This window comes from Telmatherina bonti, assembly GCF_933228915.1.
Source record: "Telmatherina bonti genome assembly, chromosome: 5".
Classification (NCBI taxonomy): Eukaryota; Metazoa; Chordata; class Actinopteri; order Atheriniformes; family Telmatherinidae; genus Telmatherina; species Telmatherina bonti.
Window position 1 is genome coordinate 24753805 of NC_136623.1, and position 23268 is coordinate 24777072.

Here is a 23268-nt window from a genome sequence, read left to right on the forward strand (position 1 = left end):
CAAAATGGTTATGTCATTGTTTTTTTTTTCCAGTTTCTTGTTTTTCAACTTGGCCCTGCGATGGACTGGCGAGCTGTCCAGGGTGTACCCTGCCTGTCGCCCAAAGCCGGCTGGGATAGGCTCCAGCTTCCCCGCGACCCTGAATTGGAATAAGCGGTTCGGAAAATGAATGAATGAATGAATGAATGTTTTTCAACTTTTTAAGGTATTAAAAAGTACCATACAAACAAAGAAAATGTGTTTTTTTTCAAAGAGATGCACAAAGACCTTATCTAACCCTATTACTTGTCGAAAACATTAACAGACAAACTGTTGCACCAAGAACAGTTCACATAAGTTCCTGTTTGATGTGTTACATCAAATACTGCTAAGCTTTGAAAAAAGAAAGGGAGATTTGATTAGATTAGGGTTTTTCCCTGTTGATATAAATGCTTCCTTGTTGCGGGGGTTTACAAAGGTTTCAGGTTATCCTGTTACTGTGTGAGTAAATCCTTTATCTGATTTCACAGCATCAATATACACAATTTTCTAATTGTGTATATTGTCACAGAAGGTTATTAAGCAAAGTTTAACTCCAGTATTTGCTGTTTAGGAGGTGCATGATGTGAAAACACATCATACAGTTGGCCAATAGATGGCTTCTGGGTCCAGCAATCTCAGACTGGGATAAAACTACGTGAACCTTAGGAAATGCTACCTTGTTATGTCTTCATTTGAAGACTTACTGCTCTGCATTAAGGCATGAAAAAACTACAATAAGAAGAGGAAATGCAATGGATAGAGCATATTTATCTACATTTATGTGAGACATCATATAATAGAAATTGAGTAGGCAAGGTTAAAAATGATAATAATACACACTTGTTATTACCCAACCAAGTCAACAAGTAGATATTGTTACAAATGTGTGTGCGTGTTCGTGTCTGGATTCTCAGGATTTATTAGGAATAAGATTGCAGGACACTGTTTTTTTATGGAAATATTCAGCTAATGAAAGTTTGAGATGGAATAAAATCAGACTCCTCTCACTTGTTGCAATGTCCATTCATTTCGTTTGCTGGCAATAAAAAAAAAAAAAAAAAAGGTTTTAACAGTTTCTGTTATGAAAAGTTATTAAACAATTAGAAGGTAAATGAAAGTCAAGATAAGACTTTTAAGTCCAATAGACAAAAACTGAAAATATGTTGGGCAGACAAGCAAATTCAGATTTTCTTCCAACTGCTGCAGGAAAACTAACACAGGAGGGCACACTTGTACACAGCAAAGCATTCCTGTACATGGAGAGGAAAGGTAGCCTAAAATGTCATCACAAAAACAACATTTCTTACTTTGGATATATTGAAATTCAGCTAAAAATGTTATTGCCAATAGAATAGTCAACATCCAGGCACAAGAGTCCATTTAAAACGTAATGATTCTGGATGTAAAAGGCCAGCATTTAGATTAATGAGTGGAAATGAAAAGAAACATACATATGAAACAAGACAGATCTTTTATACCAGTAATGTATTGAGAAGTTAGTTATTATCAAGAGGTCCTAGCTGTGGCTCGAAAACACTGGCCTAAAAGAGCAGAGCCGCTACATACATTTTTGCATTTCAAATCTGTGACATTTGAAAGAGTTTCTATTTAGCTTGTTCCTCTCTGGCACTTCTGTTTTGATGTTGTGATGGAGAAATGATAGTTTTAAAAATTCACGTAGTAAAAAATGAAAAGTTGTTTCAAACAGGTGATGTCATCATAATTTGGTTCAAAAGGAGCGTCCCTGAAAGAAACTGTTTGAAAATAGGCTTCCTTGCAGAAAGATCAAGAGTTTTGCATGTTCCTGCTTTTACATAGTAAAACACCATTAAAGCATTCAGGTAAACTCAAAGAAGTTCACTATTGAAAGAAAAACAAGTGAAAGATCTTATTTGCAACCCCCTGACCTCGGGGGGGGGGCTCTGGCTGGGCTTCCTTCTGACACCTCCTGGGTAGGTGCAGAGTTGGCTCTGGGGTGGGTTAGGGTTAAATTTACTATTTGAATGTTGTGAGAATAAATGGCAACACAGCAAAGTAATAAAACCTTTCCAATCACAACTTTTGTTCAAGTCTGAAATACAAATATTGACATATGTTAACAAACTAGATAAAAGGAGAAAAACAGTGCGAACTGGTGTAATATAAATGAAATGGACAGAACCAAATATCTTAGATATCTTAGATAAAATCCTTTACAAATAAATAAGCTAATATAATAATTGATCTCACTTATTGTAATAATAATAATAATAATAATAATAATAATAATAATTATTATTATTATTATTATTAGTTGTAGTAGTAGTATTTCAAACTTGTCAGTACTATTTTTCTTCTAAGTAATATAATAATTATCATTATTTAAACCCATTTCTGCAGCAGTATGTAGGCTGTTGTGGGGTTTGTCGGAAACAAAGTGAGGTGTGTCATGAGCAGATGAAACATGTAAAAACAAACCAACTCACCGTCTTCATTCTTTCTGTCGACATTGAAAAGCTGGACAATATAACGGTATGCTGCTCGACCCCCCCAGTGCGCTGCAATGCCTGTTGGGTACTGAAGTCTTACAACACAGAGAGGTGCCGTGTCTGAAGGGCTCCCCTCCACGGAGGACTACCAGTACCGAAATGCCTGGCTGGGAATGGTTTCCGGGAAATGCATGAAATGTTTGGACCGGGTGCTGGAAGCGGGGAGGAAAGTGTGAAGTGAGGAAATGACCAGGCTGCTATTTTTAAACCGGTTGTAACTGATTTCAAAGGAGGAGGCGGCGGAGGAGAGTGAGTCAGGAGGGATGAATGATCAGTGTCCACGGAGGACCAAATGAGTCGGGTGAGTTTTGGCTCGAGGGAAGATTTTTTTCCACAAACAATAACCTGCAAGTTGCAGTGCAACTTGGCCCATGCGAAACTAGCCATGATGAAAAGGGGGGGAGTGCGCGTTTGCAATGCTGCTTGTAAATGCGTTGCTCTGCGGACCCTGTGTGTGTGTGTGTGTGTGTGTGTGTGTGTGTGTGTGTGTGTGTGTGTGTGTGTGTGTGTGTGTCCGTGTGTTTGTGTGTGCAGGGTGGTTTTTTTCCCCCCTGCTCATCTCTCCGCTGCTGTTTCACCACCTGAATTTCCATTTTCACGGATGCGCTGCTCGGGCGTCCACTCACAACAAAGGATGCGCGTGATCAGCAGGATGTAGATGATGCGTGCCGATAAACTTTGCGAGCAGAGTAACTTTGTTCGTGACAAACACATCAATAATCCCTTTTTTTTTTTTTTTTTTTAACAGACAAGCTTTGTATGCACCTGAAAAGCTTCTCAGTGTTTATGTTTACATATCTGTGCTCTGTTTGAGCCTTTATTATTAGCTACAGCTATAAATTTGTGCTAATAAAGCAGGTTACGGCCCCTGTCGTAAACACTAACATGAATACATGCTTCAAGGCGTGTTTTTAAGTTAATTGAAAACAAATATTTCAAACTATGCGTTAAAAATCCAATTTAATACATTTATTATATAAAATAATGTGTTTTTGTACAAAACGTCGCAGTAGCTATGTTTTATTTTGAAGCTGTGTGACCGGAAGCGGTAGTAGCCAGTATGGCTGACTTGACTCTGGTTGCGCGTTTAGTCAGCGGCATGAAGCATCACTAGTCCAACGGCGCGAGATCCGCTCGCGGACAGAGCGCGCGAAGCAAGTCGGTGCCGCTGGAAGCCTTCAAACGACTCGGTCTTCGTCTCCTCGTACTGCTGCGCATCACCGCTGTTCATTTTGATGATTTTCCCTCGATAGACTGACCCAGCCTCTCAGGTAATTTTGTATTTTTGTCTCAGAGGAAGAAAAAAAAAAAAAAAGCAAAACACGGCGAAGTAATTGTAACCTCCGACATTCAATTAGAAACCAGAGCTTCATGTCTATCTGGTTAGGATATAGATTATTGGGGCGAAGATGGAAGACGCAACAGCATTGGTTCATCATCTTTACATCGACAACTGTGCTTTTATGGCTCTGATATTTAAGTGTTATGGAGCCTGGAAAGGCTGTGACGATATTAAATGATTATACTCTGAAAAATGGACAGATGATAGAGATATTTTCCCCCCAAGGACATTTGCCTGCAAGATAGAGTAAATTGATTAAATTAAGTCATCATCAGTAGGTCAGCAGACTTCTTCTGGGGAAAAAAATCATTTAAGAAAGCATAATCAGAGTTGTTGCTATTTATTTGTTATTTTATTGTTAATTCCAGTAGGAAACTGGTCTCCCCGTCACATAGGAGAAACCATGCTACCGGTTTGATCAGGTGCCTCCTCTTATGCAGTAGCATGCATCTCCTCTGGCTTCATCTCCTTGCAACATAATAGCTCCTGAACTTAATTTGCTCTTCCAAGGTAGAAAAAAAAAATGGAGAGAGAAAAGCTGCTTTGTACTGCAGCTCTTCCCACTTCCCATTGGAAGTCTTCTTTAATGGGCCATTAAGGGGCAACCATGATGGTTAAGCTGTCATCTTGGCCTGATTGATTCGGTTAGACCACAGATGAGGCCGATCTGTGCTTGAGATTCCTCTGTTGCTCTCTGCTAAATGTCTCCAAACCGCCCCCCCACCCTCGCTCAGACAGCGGCTACAGGCTGGGAGCAGAGATGGACAGCCTGGTTTTAGGCGTTCAGAATGTAAAGTTATAAACATGTTAAAATCTGCTGTGGGTTATCTGGCGTTTTGGGTTTGTGTGGTGACAAAATTATGGTCTGAATGGAGGCTGCACTGCAGTGGAGCCTCCGCTCAGGTTGGATGGAGGGACACTGAGGAGGAAAAGTTTCGCAAAGCCGAGGAGCATTTTGGGCTCCTTGTAAAAGTGGGCCAACGGTCCCTGTGGTGAGTGGTTCTTTTCTGGGGCAGGCTCGGTGGTGACGCTCACCCAGCCCGGATTGGGAACATACGCCCTGGTCCATCCGTTTTGAAGTGAGGTGTAAAAGCTGTGCAGCTTGCACACGTTTTGCAGAAAGGACTGCAGCTCCGACCCAGTGGACTCTTTACTGCCTACAAATGTATCACTGATGCCAGTCATTGGCGGGTCTGTAAGTATGCATTGGCTCTTCATGTCACAGTTATTAACTGTTTAACTTCGTTATGTACCTATTCTCTTGTCTGTAGAAGGTCTCACGCCAGACAGCAGAGAAAGGTCTTCAAGTGTGGAGTTAATGAGTATCTTCCACTGACTTGGCGGCATTTTGCGCCAAAACCCGAGCCCTGGAGTGAGAAGCAATCTGCTATTTAAAGATGGCATAACCCAGCCAGCTGCTGCTGTTTTCGCTCCCTTCGTAATTGAATCAGAGCTAGTTGAACGCGCCAGGGAGGGCGTGTACGCTCCGCAGAAGGTAACACAGTCAGGACATTTAGGCGGTCTGAAACGGCTACTTTGACAAAGCTGATTGGTGCTTCCTCTTTCTTCATGGTGAGGGTGTTTGTGAAAAAGAGGAAGACCAAATCCCAGCTTTTATCATCCACCTGAAAGATGTTGGCTGGAGATGCAAGTTTTAAAACGAGGTGCTCCATCCTGGTTATAGAGTTGTAGTCTATTACAGCGAGACTAGTGATTGATGAGGTGAGGTCGGATCATTTATTTGCTCTTGTCAGAATAATTAGAATCTAATTGGGAGTTGGTGTCATTAACTGGTTGTGTGCGTCGCGTCGGATTCGATCCGTTTGCCCTGTCCTATAAAAGGCCTGGCGATTGCTTTCGAAGTCTTCTGAGAAAGTGTCGTCCACAGTGGTAAAGACACTGAGAGACAGAGGTCCTGCATAGTTTGGACTTGCCTAGTGATCTTACTTTGCATGACGGAGAGCAGGGAGAGGGTTAACCACCCAAAAGGGAACTAGGCCACCAACATCCCTTTTTTATGGTCACATTCTGCGTCTGGCTGTGAGCGTGACAGAAGGAGCAAGTAAAACAGAGTAACATTTAATCATAGAATCTGAGTCTCGATTTCTAAAGAGGCTGTGTTGTTGTAGACAGGCAGCAGTGCTTGCAAGGATTTTGTTTATGTGTGTGATGAGGCACAATTGTCTGAAAAGTCTCTGAATTTGTAGTTCTACCCCCTCACTGCCTCATAATCTGCTCTTACTTTCGGACTCCAGAGATATTTTCTCTTTCTGTTTCTTCTCTTTCACCACTCTGCTCGACTATTTTGAGTCATCCAGCCAAAGCTGTGGTAGGCACTGGGCGGGAGTGTAAAAAATTTCATCTCAGACCACGAATACATCTACCTTGTTCCAACAGTGTTGAGGTATTGCTATAGTTTGCCCGTGTGGCCATGGAAACGATGCCGCTTTCTGTCATGGTTTACTGACCCTACAAACCTGTTTGATATTTTCAGTGTCATTAGCCAGGCTTCTTCTTTTGATAAGGAAGCTCACCTCTGACCCTGCTGGTAAACTGACTTGAAAGAGGAATAGATACGAATAACAAAACCAAAAAGAAAAAAACTGAATAAGTTTGTATTTGAAGAAACTGTTTTAGTGTTTATTACACCTCTGTATGATGATTAGGGGTGGGAAAATCAAATTGAAAAATCAAATATCGGGATTTTTTTTGCTTCACAATTTTAAAATAAAATTTTTTTTTGTTAAAAAAATCTTTTTTTTTCAAGCAGAATGATGATCTGGCTACTGCGTTGTTTTTTCCTCATTGAAATCAAGAAAAATGACGAACAAAACAAGTTTTGTACATTTATTTCGTTTTAAGCCTACAAAAATCAGCAATATCGAGTAATCGTGAGAATCGCAATTTGAATAGAATCGGCACCCAAAATATCGAAATTGAATCGGGATGAAAGCATATTGTCTAATGATGATAAATTGATACATTGATCAATGATTGTATTAATAGTCCTGACTGATGGCATCATGTTCCCTCATAAGGATGGATGCAGTCTAAGAGGATGTTTGTCTAATCTCTCTATTAAAAATAACATTGTGCCACAAAATTATGAGGCTGCCGTTTGTTTCAGTCAAGCGCTGGATGGTACGGCGCACCATACAACACTTTACGTTTAAATCCCGTTTTAAAATTGGAAAGACACTGAAAGGATTTTGTCAGCTTGTTTAGGGTTTGGGTCAAGATGGAATCAATGGCATTTTAGCTATCTCATCAGCCATCCAGCCATTATCTATACCTGATGATTTTCATGGAGGGGTTGGAGCCCCCTTCAGCAGAGATCAAGCCAGAGGCAGGGTTCAACTGGGACAAGTTTCCAATGTCTGACCTTATTACTTAGATTTAACATCTAGTCGGTATCGGTAACAATTATTTCGATTTGAATGTGTTTTGGACTTGTAGGGATGACAAGAGGGGAGCCATTGTGATGGGGATGAGTTAACTGCAGCAGCTTAGCATGAGGTGGTGGAGAAACTCTCAGTAGGAAGTGCCTGAGAAAAGTTTCTAATGTGCCATGTTAAATGGGAAACTCTGGATTTATAGAAGGGATGATGTAAAACAGGCCCTGTGATGGACTGCCGAGCTGTCCAGGGTGTACCCTGCCTGTCGCCCAAAGCCAGCTGGGATAGGCTCCAGCTTCCCCGCGACCCTGAATTGGATTAAAGCGGTTCACAAAATGAAATGAAATGAAATGATGTAAAACAGAAATGAATGGGAAGTGAGGACTGATACACATGCACACCAACAGTGTTTGTGTAACTACACAGTGAGAAGGGGAAGACAAAAGTTCTGTGCTTCAGCTTTAAAGGGCAGTCAAGCTAACATTCATATCAGAAATGTCGACTTGTGACAGAGTTTAACGGACATGAATGACATTAAAAGTGAATAAGTTCCTTCGGTAAACTTGACAATAAACCTGCAGTGTCTTTCCCCAAGTGTAATGCAGCCATTACCAACACACCTGTGCATTTCCTGCCCTGGTATGTCGAAATATGTGCAGTGAAAATGTCTGCACTGAACAGCAGATCCTGCTTTTTGCAGCAAGGGGCAATTTGGAACATGACTTTGTTCTTCAACTTAATATTCAACAACATCTTTGCCTTCGACACTTCTAGCAGTTGTGGTTTCGGCTTGGGCATCGACAGCTGGTTGCCCTCCAGAGCTGGTGAAACTGGTCAATATTTACTTAATTTATTTATTACCTAAAACATGTAAGAAAATAGGGAAAAAATTCTCCACTGCTGAAAATAAGAGCAGACAACATATATAAAATACTATAAATGAAAGGATTTGTAGATTTACTTCATTTAGTAGAGAAAGTGTTAAATGTGGGGAAGAAAGGAAGTTTTTTGGGTCATTTAATCAGGAATGATTTACATGGTTTTGGTAATTAGTGACAACGTCCTCTTCCAGTTTTTTAGCTCGTATACAGAAGCAAATATGCACACACTCACATTTCATATGTTTACAAATGATGATAAAAAAAGCCCTCTTGTGAACTTTCTGTCGTCCTTCTTGTTCACGCCCCCTTTACTGGTAAGTTAATGCAAAAATGTAAAAGCTACTGGTGTCATTTTGTTTAAGTTTAAGCTTCCAGTAGTCTCATTCGGACAGAGACGTTCTAAGAACTGCGTTCTGAGAACTAATAGCATTCTAAGAACTGTCCTTCGCCAGAGAACCGTGTCACTTTGCATTCGGACATGAGTCGGAGACCCGATCGCTACCGATCTGACGCAACCATCTGCGACAGTGACGTGTTATTTTAGCGCCACTCAGCAACAAAACAAACCGCGAAGAGGAAAACACTACAAAGGAGCAAAAATGGAGAGCGACAAGGCCATCGTGTTCTTTGTGTGCTTTCGAACCCCCTCTGGATTTCCTCGGCTGAAAAAACGGCCAGCAGGGCTCTGACTTCGTCGTCCGTCCACTTATCAGCTGCGTTCTCCATGCTTCCGTAAACAGTGGTTTTTAAAAATGGCGGGGTCTGACGATGCGGAAATTAAGTAGCGGCGCTCAGCGCGAGGGCGTAGCTATCACCTACGTCAGCCTGCTTCGTCAGATGCATTCCTACAGAACTAAGGAAAGACCCGGAAGTTGAGTAGGCGCTGAAATGGTTATAGGAACTCAGGGGCATGGTCCCTAAGTTCCGATCTGTCCGAATGCGCCAAAGAACTGAAAAGGTTACAGGAACGTCAAATGGTTCCTACAGTGGGAAAGAGGCTAGTGTGGACAAATGTCCCATGTTTGTTTTAAATGGACTTTAATAATAAATGTTGAGGTGGCTGCACGGTGTCCTGGTGGTTAGCACTGTGGCCTCACAGCAAGAAGGTTGCTGGTTGGGGAGGTTCAAACGGGGGCCTTTCTCTGTGGATTTTACATGTTCTCCCCCTGTATGCATGGATTCTCTCCGGGTACTCTGACGTCATCCCACCGTCCGAAGACATGCATGTCAGGTTAACTGGTTACACTAAAATGTCCCCTAGGAGTGAGTGCGAGTATGAACGGTTGTTTGTCTTTCTGTGTTGGCCCTTGATGGACTGGTGAGCTGTCCTTTCGCCCGAAGTTTGCTGGGTTAGGCTCCAGTTCCCCTGCGACCCTTAATTGAACTAATTGGTTCAGAAAATGAGGATATTTTATTGAAAAAATTAAATGTAAATATTAATTAATTTATTGATTTAATATAATGGCCTTAGCAAAGCCAATGTTCAGGATGCAAGGTATTCTTCAGGTTGTTGGGTTTTATAAAATGTCCTTTTTTGTTTATTTTATATGTTTTTACATGTCTTTAAATGTACATGTCAGTATTGTAAAAGCAGAAATTATTAACTTTAATCCCAAATAGCCTGGTGTTCCTAGTAAAAGATTTAACATGTCTCGGGATGCGCTTTGTGTGAGAAAAGTAAAGATCCAGTGTGAAAAAGTTTCACTATTGGGTTAAAAAATCACATGAAGCTCTGATTTAAAGTTGTCCTTTTTTACACTCTGAGAGCACAAAAGTCGGATGCACAGAAATGTAATGAAGCTGGAAATTGGTACCAGAATAAAGATCACTGCATTAAATAAAGAAAAATATGAAAGGAAAGACAAATGCGTAGGTTTCAAAACTTTTGTTTTGCTCTACAGCATGTTTTTTTTAAATTAATATCTTTTTTCACATTTTATTGTCCCATGCTTTTGGGAAAAATGGTTTTGTTATTGTTTCTGACAGTGAGTTATAACATTTTGCATTTGGGTACAGGATTATCTGTGATGCTTTTCTGCTCTTATTTTTGTTTTTTTCCTCTGTCAGAGGGGTTAAGATGGGTGGAGCTGCATCGACAGCATGCAGGAGACTTGGAAAAAACATGGCTGTTCTGCTACTGAGGACCTTGACTGCCTTCACCCATGACTTTCTCCAGTGTACGTCTTCACTTATTTTTATATTTTAATTTAAAAAAAGCATTATATTAATTGTGCTAAAGTCCATATATGAAGAAATAATTAAACTTTATTCCAGGCACCAGAAAGAAACTGCATACCTTGTTATTTTCTTTTTTTATTTATAATTATCAGTTTATTTCTTCAGATAAAAGTCACTGAATGCTTAAATTTACACAAGTTTAATGACGACTAATAGTGACATATAGCAGACTCTGTTGTGACAAAGTTTAATGAAAACAAACTCAATAAAAACATAATTAAACTACATTCAAATGAAACTTTGCACCTGAGATCTCACTTTGGTGTTGATTCTCAGACTCTTGTCTTTTCAGGAACCAGTGATCGACGGGCCTTAAACTCTGTAATGGAAAATCCTGGTGAGTACCAAGTGACTCGTTGTGGTCTGTTAAGTGCAGTGGTAATGCTGTGGAGAAAGCTGTATATCCTCTCATCTCGCTGTGCATACACTGTGTTTATGGGGTTTGTCTAGTGTCTCAAATTTTTATGAGCCTCTCAAGATGAGAGCCACACATCCCCCAAACATGAGGACCTGAATGAGAATCATGCTTCCCTTCCCAGAGGTCAATTTTTTCAGGGTTTTCCCTGGTTTACATTTAGTAAATCTCTGTACTCTGAGTCAGTTAAGTATTGTGCTGGGATCCACTGTGATGCTTTTTTTTAAAACTTGGTTTGACTTGTAGGATATCATAATGAGTTGTTTCCATCTGCTGCTGTCAAACTCAAACCCTTCCTTTTCCAACCACCTGAGCAGCTTTGCAGGAAAAGGTGTTAATCTTGATTATGTACACTGGTGAATTTTGATTCCCAGTGTAATGCCACTTCCCTTCTGTAACCTAACCAAAAAATGGTCAGCATTTCCGTATGTGCCCTTGTTCTGTAAACTACAGAGACTTCCTGGAGCTACATGTATATCAGCCATTTACGTTCAGTTCCTGCCCCTTGAACACAGAAAAACATCAGCTGTGTGTCATGAAGGTGTTTAATATCACACCTTACTTAAACAAATAGGTTATTTATGGATTAGTAACATAGAAACTGATTCTTCTGATTTGTGACTTAAATCAGTGAACTTACGAATTGTTGACATCACTGACTACAGGGTTTGAAGCCTTCTGCTCGTCATGAAGATTCATTGACAGCAACCATTTCAAACCGCGCTGCTTATAATGAGAGATCAGAGTGGGATGAATCCACCAAGGTTGTTATTTATTGTTGCTCTCCCTCTTAGAAACATAACACAAGCCACAGTTGCTTATGCTTGGAAGATTAGCTTAGAGTTAAAAAATATATAGATGAGTGCATGTTATAGGTTTAGGTTGTATCTCAAATTTATGAAACCTCCATCTTCATGCATACAAAGCAGCTGGTTGTTTCACAAATTCTGTGCCGATCCAAGTCCCTGTGATGTTCTGAAGTGGAGATCTTGACATTCTACTCTAGTGGAGTCATGAGGAAAGACAACATGAGGAATTATGTTAAATGTGTCGTGGCTTATCAAAAATGATTAGCATACCTAACGCACTACAACGGGCATACTGGTTACGTTGATTGCTTGTTTGTTTTTCCAAGTTTATTTTTCCAGTCTCTGTGCTGAGTTTTTTAGGATTATAAAGATATTATCTGCTTTCTTTCCTGTCCTCCAAACATTTGATCCCTGTTGTCATGGTGACATTTCCCCTTACCAGGACAAGGCTATAAAATTTTATCCAAAAAGTCAGAACTTTTGCAGTGGTGAAACACAGGCATATGAATCAACAGAATCACAACAAAAACAAAATGTATTAATGCTGTATATACGACAAACGAGGACCTTGCATTACCCGATGTGGGTGAGAGCCCCCTTTACAGCATCTGTTGCTACAATAAATAGATTAATGGAGTTATTCAACAAGTTAGGGCTTTGTATTTGAATATAGTCCTTAGTCTAGTCTAGGAGTTTAGATTTAAAATTATAGACGCTTCTTGCCACAGTAATAACATCCTGTACATAAGATAACTAAACACATCTTAACTGGGGTTATTTGTTCACTTGAAACCAGCTAACAGAGCAAAAATGGAAGGTAAGTTTAAACTCACGGGCTTATTAATATAGACAGCTTAACAAAATCTATTTAAAGTATCCTTTATAATATAAAATTAGCATGTAAACATGTCCACAGGCAGAGAGAGAAACTGGAGCATGTGCAAAAACCCCACATCTTAGTGTGAATGGAGTGTGTTATGGGCTGTTTCCACTTGGTGCATCAGCCATTGCAACAGAGAATTGTGGCATCAATAAAACACCATAACTGCTTATATTTGCTTAAAGACTGGCAGAAATGTCTCTGTGTGACAGTCCCCACAAAGACAGAGAGATAACCATGTAGGTCAATCTTTCATTAGCACGTTATTACCAGTAGTTTGTTCTGGTTGTAGAGTCTTCAGCCATAGTGGGACACCCCCTGATTTTTCTGAGGGGACACTTTGCAGTTTAGGAAAATCAAAGCAACCTCTACAGCGCTGTCGTTTTTGGCACAACCCAGACCCACGTCACGTTAGATGCATTAGTAGATGTGTGTGCATATGTCGGTGCCTGACTCAGTCAGCCCGCCTGCTGAAGTCGCCTGGCCCAGTCGGTTATCCAGGTCAGGCCAACAGGTTCTGGGCTCGTGTCGATTGGCTCAGATCTCTCTGGAAGTCAGCCCGGTGTGGAGGCTGTATGTGGGGCACAGGGAGAGAAAAGGAACACACTAACTCTTCATCTTTAGAAATAGCAAGAGATGCAGCCATACACTCTAAGAACTGGTATATCCAGGCATAATGACACTGGTATATCCAGATATAATGATACTGGCATATCCAGACATAATGACACTGGTATATCCAGATATAATGACACTGGTATATCTGGACATAATGACACTGGTATATCCAGATATAATGACACTGGTATATCTGGACATAATGACACTGGTATATCTGGACATAATGACACTGGTGTATCCGGACATAATGACACTGGTGTATCCAGATATAATTACACTGGTATATCCAGGCATAATGACACTGGTATATCCAGATATAATGATACTGGCATATCCAGACATAATGACACTGGTATATCCAGATATAATGATACTGGCATATCCAGACATAATGACACTGGTATATCCAGATATAATGACACTGGTATATCCGGACATAATGACACTGGTATATCCGGACATAATGACACTGGTATATCCGGACATAATGACACTGGTGTATCCGGACATAATGACACTGGTGTATCCAGATATAATTACACTTGTATATCCAGGCATCATGACACTGGTGTATCCAGGCATGAGGATACTGGTGTATCCAGGCATAAGGATTCTGGTATGTCCAGACATAATGACACTGGTATATCCAGACATAATGACACTGGTATATCCGGACATAATGGCACTGGTATATCCATGACACTGGTATATCCAGATATAATGACACTGGTATATCCGGACATGATGACACTGGTATATCCAGACATAATGACACTGGTATATCCAGACATAATGACACTGGTATATCCAGATATAATGACACTGGTATATCCGGACATGATGACACTGGTATATCCAGACATAATGACACTGGTATATCCAGACATAATGACACTGGTGTATCCGGACATAATGGCACTGGTATATCCATGACACTGGTATATCCAGACATAATGACACTGGTATATCCAGATATAATGACACTGGTATATCCGGACATGATGACACTGGTATATCCAGACATGATGACACTGGTATATCCAGACATAATGACACTGGTATATCCAGATATAATTACACTGGTATATCCGGACATAATGGCACTGGTATATCCATGACACTGGTATATCCAGATATAATGACACTGGTATATCCGGACATGATGACACTGGTATATCCAGACATAATGACACTGGTATATCCAGACATAATGACACTGGTGTATCTGGACATAATGGCACTGGTATATCCATGACACTGGTATATCCAGACATAATGACACTGGTATATCCAGATATAATGACACTGGTATATCCGGACATGATGACACTGGTATATCCAGACATGATGACACTGGTATATCCAGACATAATGACACTGGCATATCCAGATATAATTACACTGGTATATCCGGACATAATGGCACTGGTATATCCATGACACTGGTATATCCAGATATAATGACACTGGTATATCCGGACATGATGACACTGGTATATCCAGACATAATGACACTGGTATATCCAGATATAATTACACTGGTATATCCGGACATAATGGCACTGGTATATCCATGACACTGGTATATCCAGACATAATGACACTGGTATATCCGTACATGATGACACTGGTATATCCGGACATGATGACACTGGTATATCCGTACATGATGACACTGGTATATCCGGACATGATGACACTGGTATATCCAGACATAATGACACTGGTATATCCAGATATAATGACACTGGTGTATCCAGGCATAATGACACAGCTTGGTGCACTGGACTCCTTTTGTGGCACAGTTGGACAAGGTTTCCGGAAGATGCACAAACATTCAAAGGAAGTGAAGCTCTAATTCAGGGGATCCAGTTCACATTTCTTTCTTTTTCTTGCCTGTTATCCTTCTTTGTTTTCAAGCCCCCAACATGAATGCTCTTGCTGATAAGTGTGTTTAAAAGTCATTTTAATACCTCCAAGTCTGTTGAAATTGTGATAAGAGGCCTAGAGAAGTGTGTAAAATGTCTGGAGAAGTGTTGCACAGCATGATAAACACCCTCTGCTGGTTCTGTGCAATAGCAGTCAAATATTAGCGTGCATACCAGATGCAGAAACAGAAGCTTATATTTGATTAACTCATCTTTCTATTATCTGAATTACTTGTCGACTTAACTCGCTGACATTCCTCCTCCGATAGTTTCAGCTTTATTCTGCTGGGATTCATGTCTGCTGCTCGAACTCGAGAGGAAGCAGCATCTTTACGCCACTCCAAGAATAAGTCACGTCTCCTTTCTTGAGTATCGTCTGCTCCGCATTGAGGGCAGTCACTGAAGTTTCTTCCGTTTCATCTATTCTGTCTGTCACACCCAGACTAATTAATGGTTTTTGCTTGTCAGGACTACATGCACATTCCTAAATTAAGAATGTGTCTGACCTATGTGCTGCTTTTTCTGCTCCAGGAACGCATACACATTGACTCTTTTGTGTTAGCAAAAAAAAAAAAACTGTTTTAGGGACATAATTTGTGGTTCAAGTGTGGCACCCCCCCCCCAATTTGGTTGATTTTTTTTTTCCTTTCACTCTTTTTCCTGATGTATAACATTCTCTACATTGCGCATTTATTACTGGGTGCACACATTGCACCACTTACTGCAGCACACACGTCAAATTGAAAACATAACTCGTCTTCTCCCAGGAATGGTAGGCATCCTTCAGTGAATGCTGACCTGTGCTGTGAGCCAAGGAAGGAGGGTCACTAAGTGAGGGGGAGAGGGAGTCCAGCTCCTGGAGGGAGGGAGGGAAGGTCTTAAGGAGATTGTGAGAGGGAGGGGACGGGGGGGAAGGACTGAAGTGAAAAGCATAGAAGTGCAGATGAGAGAAAGACTGAAAAAGAAGAAGAGATTTGAGAAACCAGGGAGCTTTTTTTTTTTTGAGGACGGAGGGCAGGAGGAGCTGCTGATTTGTCCGGTAAAGAATACACGTTCCTGGGTGCAGGACAGGTAAGAGGCCCCTTAGGGGCTGGACCATGGGACAGAGCCTTCGTGTGGAGATCACAGCTCAGGACCCGGTACAGCACAACAATGGCGGTGAGTTTCTGGGCTCACTTTAGCAAACGTTTATGCGCTTCATATAGTTCATTTTTCCTTCACCGACAACTTGCAAAGCTTCAAAGTTTCTTAAGCGTTTAAAAGACTTGAAACATTGGAGAGGGGAGACATGGAGCTTGTGTAATCAACTTTGCACAGTTTGCTGCCTCTCTTCCCTTCCTTCACTTTCACCACCGCAAGGAATGTTAAATCACTGAGATCACGTGGATGAATCTCAGCTATGTTTTTACACACTTGTGCACGTGCTGCACACTCATTTTCTCTTCTTTGAGACTGCATTGGAAAGTTGTTTGGTCTGTGAAAGTGGATCAGGATTATAATTTGTCATCATTTTGATTCCCACAACTTATTAAAGGTTACATTCGATGTCAACAAAACAAGCAGGAAATAAATAAGCTGCAAAGAAAAGTATATTTCTCATATGACACCATGTTCTAGTGACATTGGTTTAACATATTGTTATTGCTAAATGGTGAATGCTTCAGAGCACGCACCAGAAGCCGTCAGAGTGATTATAACCAGTGCATTTAATTAGGTAGATTAAATTTCATAATCTTGCCTGGTAAGGATAAGGGTTTTAATGAGGTTGGAGGTATTTCCCAACTGTTGGAAAGCTGTTTAAGCGGATGTCTTAGGCCTCTTATGCAGCAAGTCGACGTCAAAAACCAGCAGCTTTGAAAAGCCTCGCTGACACACCTCTGCAGATTGCCAGCATCTGGGCCAAAAGAATAAAAAACATTTAAACACACTGCAAACACCGCATCCAACTCCCAGCCAAGATGTATGAAGTATGCCTACACAACGGGGGGCGAGCTGCAGTTGAAAGGTCGATGTAATTGAGATTTATTGTGTCTGATACTCAGATATCTGGTGTTCAGTTTAAAGTAACATTTTCTAAAAATGCTTTCAGTAAAGATTTTAGCTTAAAATGTTGCAAAAACATAAATGATGGCACAAATAATTAGGTACACTGAACATCCAATCAGAGTGAACTCTCTGTCGGAGCTGAATGACTCAACACATTGAACTGGCAGATCATGGCTGTTTAATTCTGCTTTACACAAAAATATACAAGAGATGAATATTTATTGATGTTACAGAGGATCCCATATACTTGATGTATAAGAACACATAGGTAAGTGGTCAAGTTGACATTACTTGCAGAATTGTTAAATTCAAGGGTCATTTAATTGAGTGCTCGCATGAACGTGGCTCCCATGACCGAGCAAATCATGAGGTTAGAGGGAAATGTAGCCTCTTATGGAGATTGCTAAAGAACACAGGAGGTTTGGTTTCAGAAGGACATAGCTACGTCAGAGGAACGCTCACACAATAACACATCCCTGTTTCCTGACTGGTGTACCTTATCTTAGTAGGGCTTCTGATTACAGAGCAGGACCACAGGAATTCTGCTTGTGGCTGTGTTGTGAATGGGAGTATATTTTATTTAATCATTAGCTAGTTTTGCTGGTGTCAACATACTTTGTAGCTCTGCATTTCTCTGATCTCTGTGGTGGGTTGTGTTATTGAGTATGAGGGGAAGAGGTTGTCTTTGTTTCAGGGAGGAAACTGCACTCCACCCTGATTGTGTGACTGTGTTTCCAGTCGTCCCCCCCCCTCCTCAAAAAGAAAAAGGCTGTACTTTTTCTCTCTTTTGTAGTTTTGTTTTTTTTTTTTTTTTTTTTTCTCCTCGTACATTCACAGTAACGCTCAGCTGTAGTGCCACCACACAGACGACTTCTCACAAAACAACGATATGTCCGAGTTTGTTGTATCTGTGAAGAAGAATTATGAGCGGATCTGCAGCTTTTTGAATGTGATAATTGAGCGGTCTGTAGTCTTTTTTTTGTTTTTGTTTTTTTTTTCTTTTTTGGTGGAATTTCTTTGGATTGTTATTTTTTTTAATTTATTTTATTAAAGGATCTCAGATTGACACATTTTATAATCAGGCATCGCATGTCTTCTAAGGATCCGGTCAGTCATCTTCTTCAAATGGATGCCTGCTGCATGGGCTGAGTCCTCGGATTGTCATCTCTGCAGTGCTTTGCGTGGCACTGCCAGCTCTTATCCTGCTTCACTGGCTCAGCTGAGCCACTGTATCAGAGGCGTTTCTGACAGAACAGTCTGCTGTGTGGGAACCTCAGTTCTGGATTTAAGTGTTGCTTAATCTGGATGTTATGGCAGCTGGTCTGAATCCTCACCGTTCTATATCGCCAAGATAAGCAGGATTTCCATGGTGTGGACTTGTCCCTGGAACGTGGACTCCCCCTGCTTGAAGTCTGAAACTTGCTCATATCCACTTTTATTCTTTTCCTGTAATTTGACTGCAAGTTGAGCTTGGAGGGTTGCTGAATGCACCCTGCTTCTCCATGGCATGCTGTTTCAGATCTCACCGCTATGGAAGCTGGACTCTGAACACCCCTCTTCCAGGTAGATTTGTGTCTTGTATCAAAAAAAACAAAAAAAACAACTCATTTTATGAACTCGTATAAGGGAATTACTATTATTTTCACTATTGTTGTAATTTTTTATTTGTTTATCATTTCATCAATTGATTTATTTTATATTTAAAAGAGGCTTTTAATGAAACCCAAGCACCCTTTACAAAACAGAATATGTCTTTTAGTGGAGTATTATATCCTTTTGTTGTGAAGCTAGTCAGGCCTTTCGATGCCGTGTTAGTATTCAGTTCAAATTTTATCCCGCCAGCCGTTTGGCCTATCAGATCGCACCTCAGCTACACAAAATAGGTTTTACTTCTGTCAGCAGCTCATCCACCATCCTAAATGACCCAAAACAAATGACTGAAACTCTTCCAGCTGCAGTGGTTTTGCTAACGGCAGTTTGTGAGTGAAATAATTAGTTCATTTCTAGGAATAACACTGTTGTTCTGCTTCTATGTTCTTCATTGGCCTGCTGCAGCAAGCCACATCAGTAATTGTGTGAGAGCATATTGTTGTGGGAATCAGACTGCAAGTCACTGCTGACGCCAAGACATCCTGTGTGTGCCTGAGTCTGGATGTTTTAAATCGGACTCTGTTCTCTTTCCACTGGTAAATATTATGTCTGCTGAATACAGCAGCTGCAGCCTTTGCAGAGAGCTAATGTTTGAAACACTCGCCAACCTCAGCACTCTGTCAGTCAGCCTGCCAATCACATATCCAGGAATATGTGCAGAACACCGTTTAATGGAGTACTTCCAGCCTCAGTGACATCTCTTAATGATCAGCATTCTCTAAAAGGCTTTGCTTCCTGACTGTTAGCTGTGCATGTGTACCCTGACTGACAGCCCTTTTCTGCTACTTATGACTGCATCCATATGTGCTCCTTTCCTCAACACATGCAGCTGAAAGGCTGATAAGACACTAGTCTCCATCCAGCTGAGGAATGCGAGCACTTGACAGCGAGAAACCCTGGCTACATGCCAGCGCCAGACCTCTCCAGTTAACCATGACTATGTGGAGAAATCCACAAGCTCTCAGCATCAACCTGCCAAAGCACACTCAGTTCCTGAGACCTAACGGCTAAAGATTATACCAGTCTGAATGAGCCAGGTGTTTGTCATGAAATCAGCAGAGCTCAGTTGGAGTAGAAATCTGCAAAAAAAAAAAATGTATCAATGCTTGAAAACATTTTCATTTATTTTAAACTCCTTCTCTGTTTTATTTTAGATGATGAAACTGATCAGCACCACGGCACAATGGTGGGAGAGGGGGGAAGCACAGGGGACAGCACCCCTCCCCCAAAACGTAAAGGCAAATTTTCTACCCTTGGCAAGATCTTCAAACCCTGGAAGTGGAGGAAAAAGAAAAGCAGCGAGAAGTTCAAGGAAACATCTGAAGGTTTGTGCTGAGAATGCATTGTGTTTATGTCGCTTGCCGGCTTCAGCCTTTCACTCTATACTGGTCATATCAGTTGTATTCATCTGCATCAGAATGTCATGGTCACCGTTTCTGCCCAGTTGTTACTATCTACGATGGCTCTTCCGACATTTTCAGTTCTCACAAACAGTAAATAACCATAGATTAAAAGTAATAAAAAAAAAAAATGTAATGTAAACTTTCTTTTCTTTCTGGCAGAACTGGAGAGAAAGATGTCGACCAGACGTACTCGTCAGGAGCTTATCGAACAGGGGGTGCTGAAGGAGGTCTCTGACAACGGTAAGAAGGCTTCTGTGACCCATCTGATCTTTTTACACAGCAACGCTTGTTTCTGACAGCAGCTGCCCTGAGGGGATCTCACCCCGCATGCACAAGTTAAGGCATTAGAACATTACAGCGGCAGCATCATTCAGCAGGTGTCTGAGACATTTTTTCATACCTTATAAAAAAAAATTTTAAAAAAAGAGGATCATTGACTTTGTGTTTTTCATAGTAATGTAATATCTGTTTAATATTACATGCCACTCTCCAGAGCTGAGGGAAAGTGGAGCGAGTATTGCCCTGCAGCAAAATAGCTTAGAGAGGAGTGTGTGAAGGCTTACTGCTGGCCCCGCTGTTGCAGAAGCCCATTTATTAAACCTACAGCTGCTTCTTCATCACGCCAGCAAACACGGAATTGGTGCTTGAATTAAGGACGTGTTATCTTTTCATTTTCACTTTTGTAGCCTTTAAAATGTCAAAACATAAAATTCACCCATCACTTAATCAAATTGCAAATTTTATACAAGGATTATAAAAGGACTTTTTTGAGAAGGTGAAAGGGCACCTTCATGATGTGTTTAATTATTGATTGGTTGCATTGCATTTTGTACATTCATTCTTGTTCATTATATATCTTATGTGGTATCTTTTTTTAGATGCGTGTCAGATTTGTTGTGTATTCATATTGTGTTCAGATGGAGATGCACAAAATGTGAAACAATGCTATGTGAAGAATGGACACACACTGCCAGTTGGAGGAGGAGCAGGAGGAGTCATCAGCGGTGGCAGGAGTCCATGCGGCCAAGGCAAACTCCCCTCAGAGCTGGACTATAGGATGAACCCCTCCTGGCTTGCCCAACCAGACGACCGTAAGGGGCGCTCTCCATCTGATGGAGACCGCCGCGGAGCTTTGGGCTCCAGGGGCACGGCACTGCATGAAGATGGACGGAGAAGCGGAGGGATGGCGGCACGTGGACATGGGGAGGCCGAGTGGAAGTCTAACCTGGCCTGGCAGGGTCACATCCATGGCCAGATGGAGGAGGGCAGACGAGGGGGAAGGCTTCACCCGGAGGATGGCCATAAGAGGCCTGGGCTGCAGAAGGCCCCGTCAGAGGACGGCAGGAGGAGTCGGCCTGCAGAAGCAGACTGGAAGCCAACGCTCCCTCGACATGCATCTGCAGAGGAGGGAAGAGCCCGCAGAGGTGAGCTCCCCCTTTCCTTCTTGCCATCTGACATTCTCACAGTGACCCTGTCATCACTGCAAGAAATTCAAAGACAAAAAGCACATTTTCCAACTTGACCTCATTCAAGATCATGTTTGAGGATCGCAGGTTATTCTTCAGTCTGTTTTTTCTTTCCTCCTTTCTGTCATCTCTCAGCTTATGTGCTGTCCTCCCAGATATAGACAGGCTCCTGTTGGCTCCCAGGAGTCCTGCTCCATCTACGCTTCTTATTCAGGAACATGAGGGAATAGCTCGTCCTCTCTTCTCCTCTCCTAATTAATGTGTCACGATCACTAAACCCATTATTACCCCTCAATGCTCATGCCGTCAGCTCTGTGATAACAGTCAGGAGCTACGGTTGATCAATTTTCTTTTAAAAATATAGATAGAGAAATAATTAGTGTTGTTCTGAACTTCGGTTGTTCAGCTATAACTCGCTTATCACGGGACACACAGTTTAAATCCGTACTTGTGTCAGTCTAGTTGGGGGGGGGGGACCTATCAAGATAATAGGATGTATCATAGTGAATGCAGCAATGAACCGCCGTGAGAAAAGAGAGAAATCTTTATTTGTCTGAGATCCGATATTTTCCACTTTCTTTCACAAGGTTCTGTTCCACTCGTTCTTCCATCTCACCTTGTATTTTCCTTTTTTGTTTCTCTCTCAAATGGTACTCTCTCTCTCCCACTCTCTTTCTATCTTTATCACATCTCCTGCTTTCTGTCCTCCTTTTTCTCTCGCTCTCCCCTCTCTGTACTCTAGTCTCACTTCCTGCCTTTTCCTGAATTATTTCCTCTTTGTTTGCATGATGTCACAGTGATAAAAGTTCATCTGTAAATAAACAACCCTGAACTTCAGAGCTGCAACATTGAGGAATAGCGTGGGAGCCTCAACAGCAGCAGCATGAGGGCCGCCTGGGGGTGCAGCGTGGTGGGCAGAGGGACGTGGGTTTTTTGATGGTAATTTGCAGCCACCGATTCTGTTTATCTCTACAGCTGATCCTTAGATAATGCAATTCTCAAACAAGTGCTACCACAGAGTGCGATTCGAGTGGTGGAGCAGCAGAGAATGGCTCTCTGCTCAGTCTCTGAGCTGCAACATTAATGGCAACGCAGGAAGGTTTTTTATTAGGTAGTGCCAATTTGATGTCTTCATAATTAAAATAGTGGTAAATCTTGTATGTTTCTGCCCGTGGAGTTAATCATTTCAACTTCTTAAACAAAAAATAAAAAACAACAAACAGCAACTGAGTCTGATTGAATCCTCCAGGTCATCGTTTTTGCTGTCAAGGTTTTTCTGAAACCAGACTTTAAAAACAAGTCGTGTGCCCCATTTAAAACCACAGAAATGCAATTATCACAAGATAGCCCTACCTCACATTTAGATATCAATTATAGTCTATTTTTATCTAATTGGAAGCATAAATTGATCAAATAAATAAACTTCAAAGAATATATGAAATCTGCATTTCAATCCATAAACATATTAGGATGGTAACTGAAGTCACAAAGTGGTGTTTTCTCATTAAGATGGGTTTCTGTTGTTTATTTCCATTTAGAAGATATGAAGACAAGACAAAAAGGGAAAAGGATTCAATTGAAAAAAAGAAACTTCCACAAAAGAGTTTTTATGATTATTTATTTTTGCTAACAGACAGATTATGAT

At 41.2% G+C, this 23268-nt stretch overlaps 1 protein-coding gene across 2 annotated transcripts in view; it reads left to right on the top strand.

The window, feature by feature from the left end:
* The first annotated feature begins 2708 nt into the window (after window positions 1–2708).
* The window catches only part of phactr4b (phosphatase and actin regulator 4b), a 31632-nt gene continuing 11072 nt past the window's right edge, over window positions 2709–23268 (top strand). For both annotated transcript variants that reach the window (XM_079239997.1, XM_079239998.1), the window contains exons 1-6: window positions 2709–2850; window positions 10235–10344; window positions 10698–10742; window positions 19909–20079; window positions 20317–20397; window positions 21075–21581. In XM_079239997.1, the coding sequence (XP_079096123.1) occupies window positions 10730–10742; window positions 19909–20079; window positions 20317–20397; window positions 21075–21581 (772 nt within the window). In that variant the 5' untranslated portion in view covers window positions 2709–2850; window positions 10235–10344; window positions 10698–10729. The remainder of the gene's footprint in view (window positions 2851–10234; window positions 10345–10697; window positions 10743–19908; window positions 20080–20316; window positions 20398–21074; window positions 21582–23268) is intronic.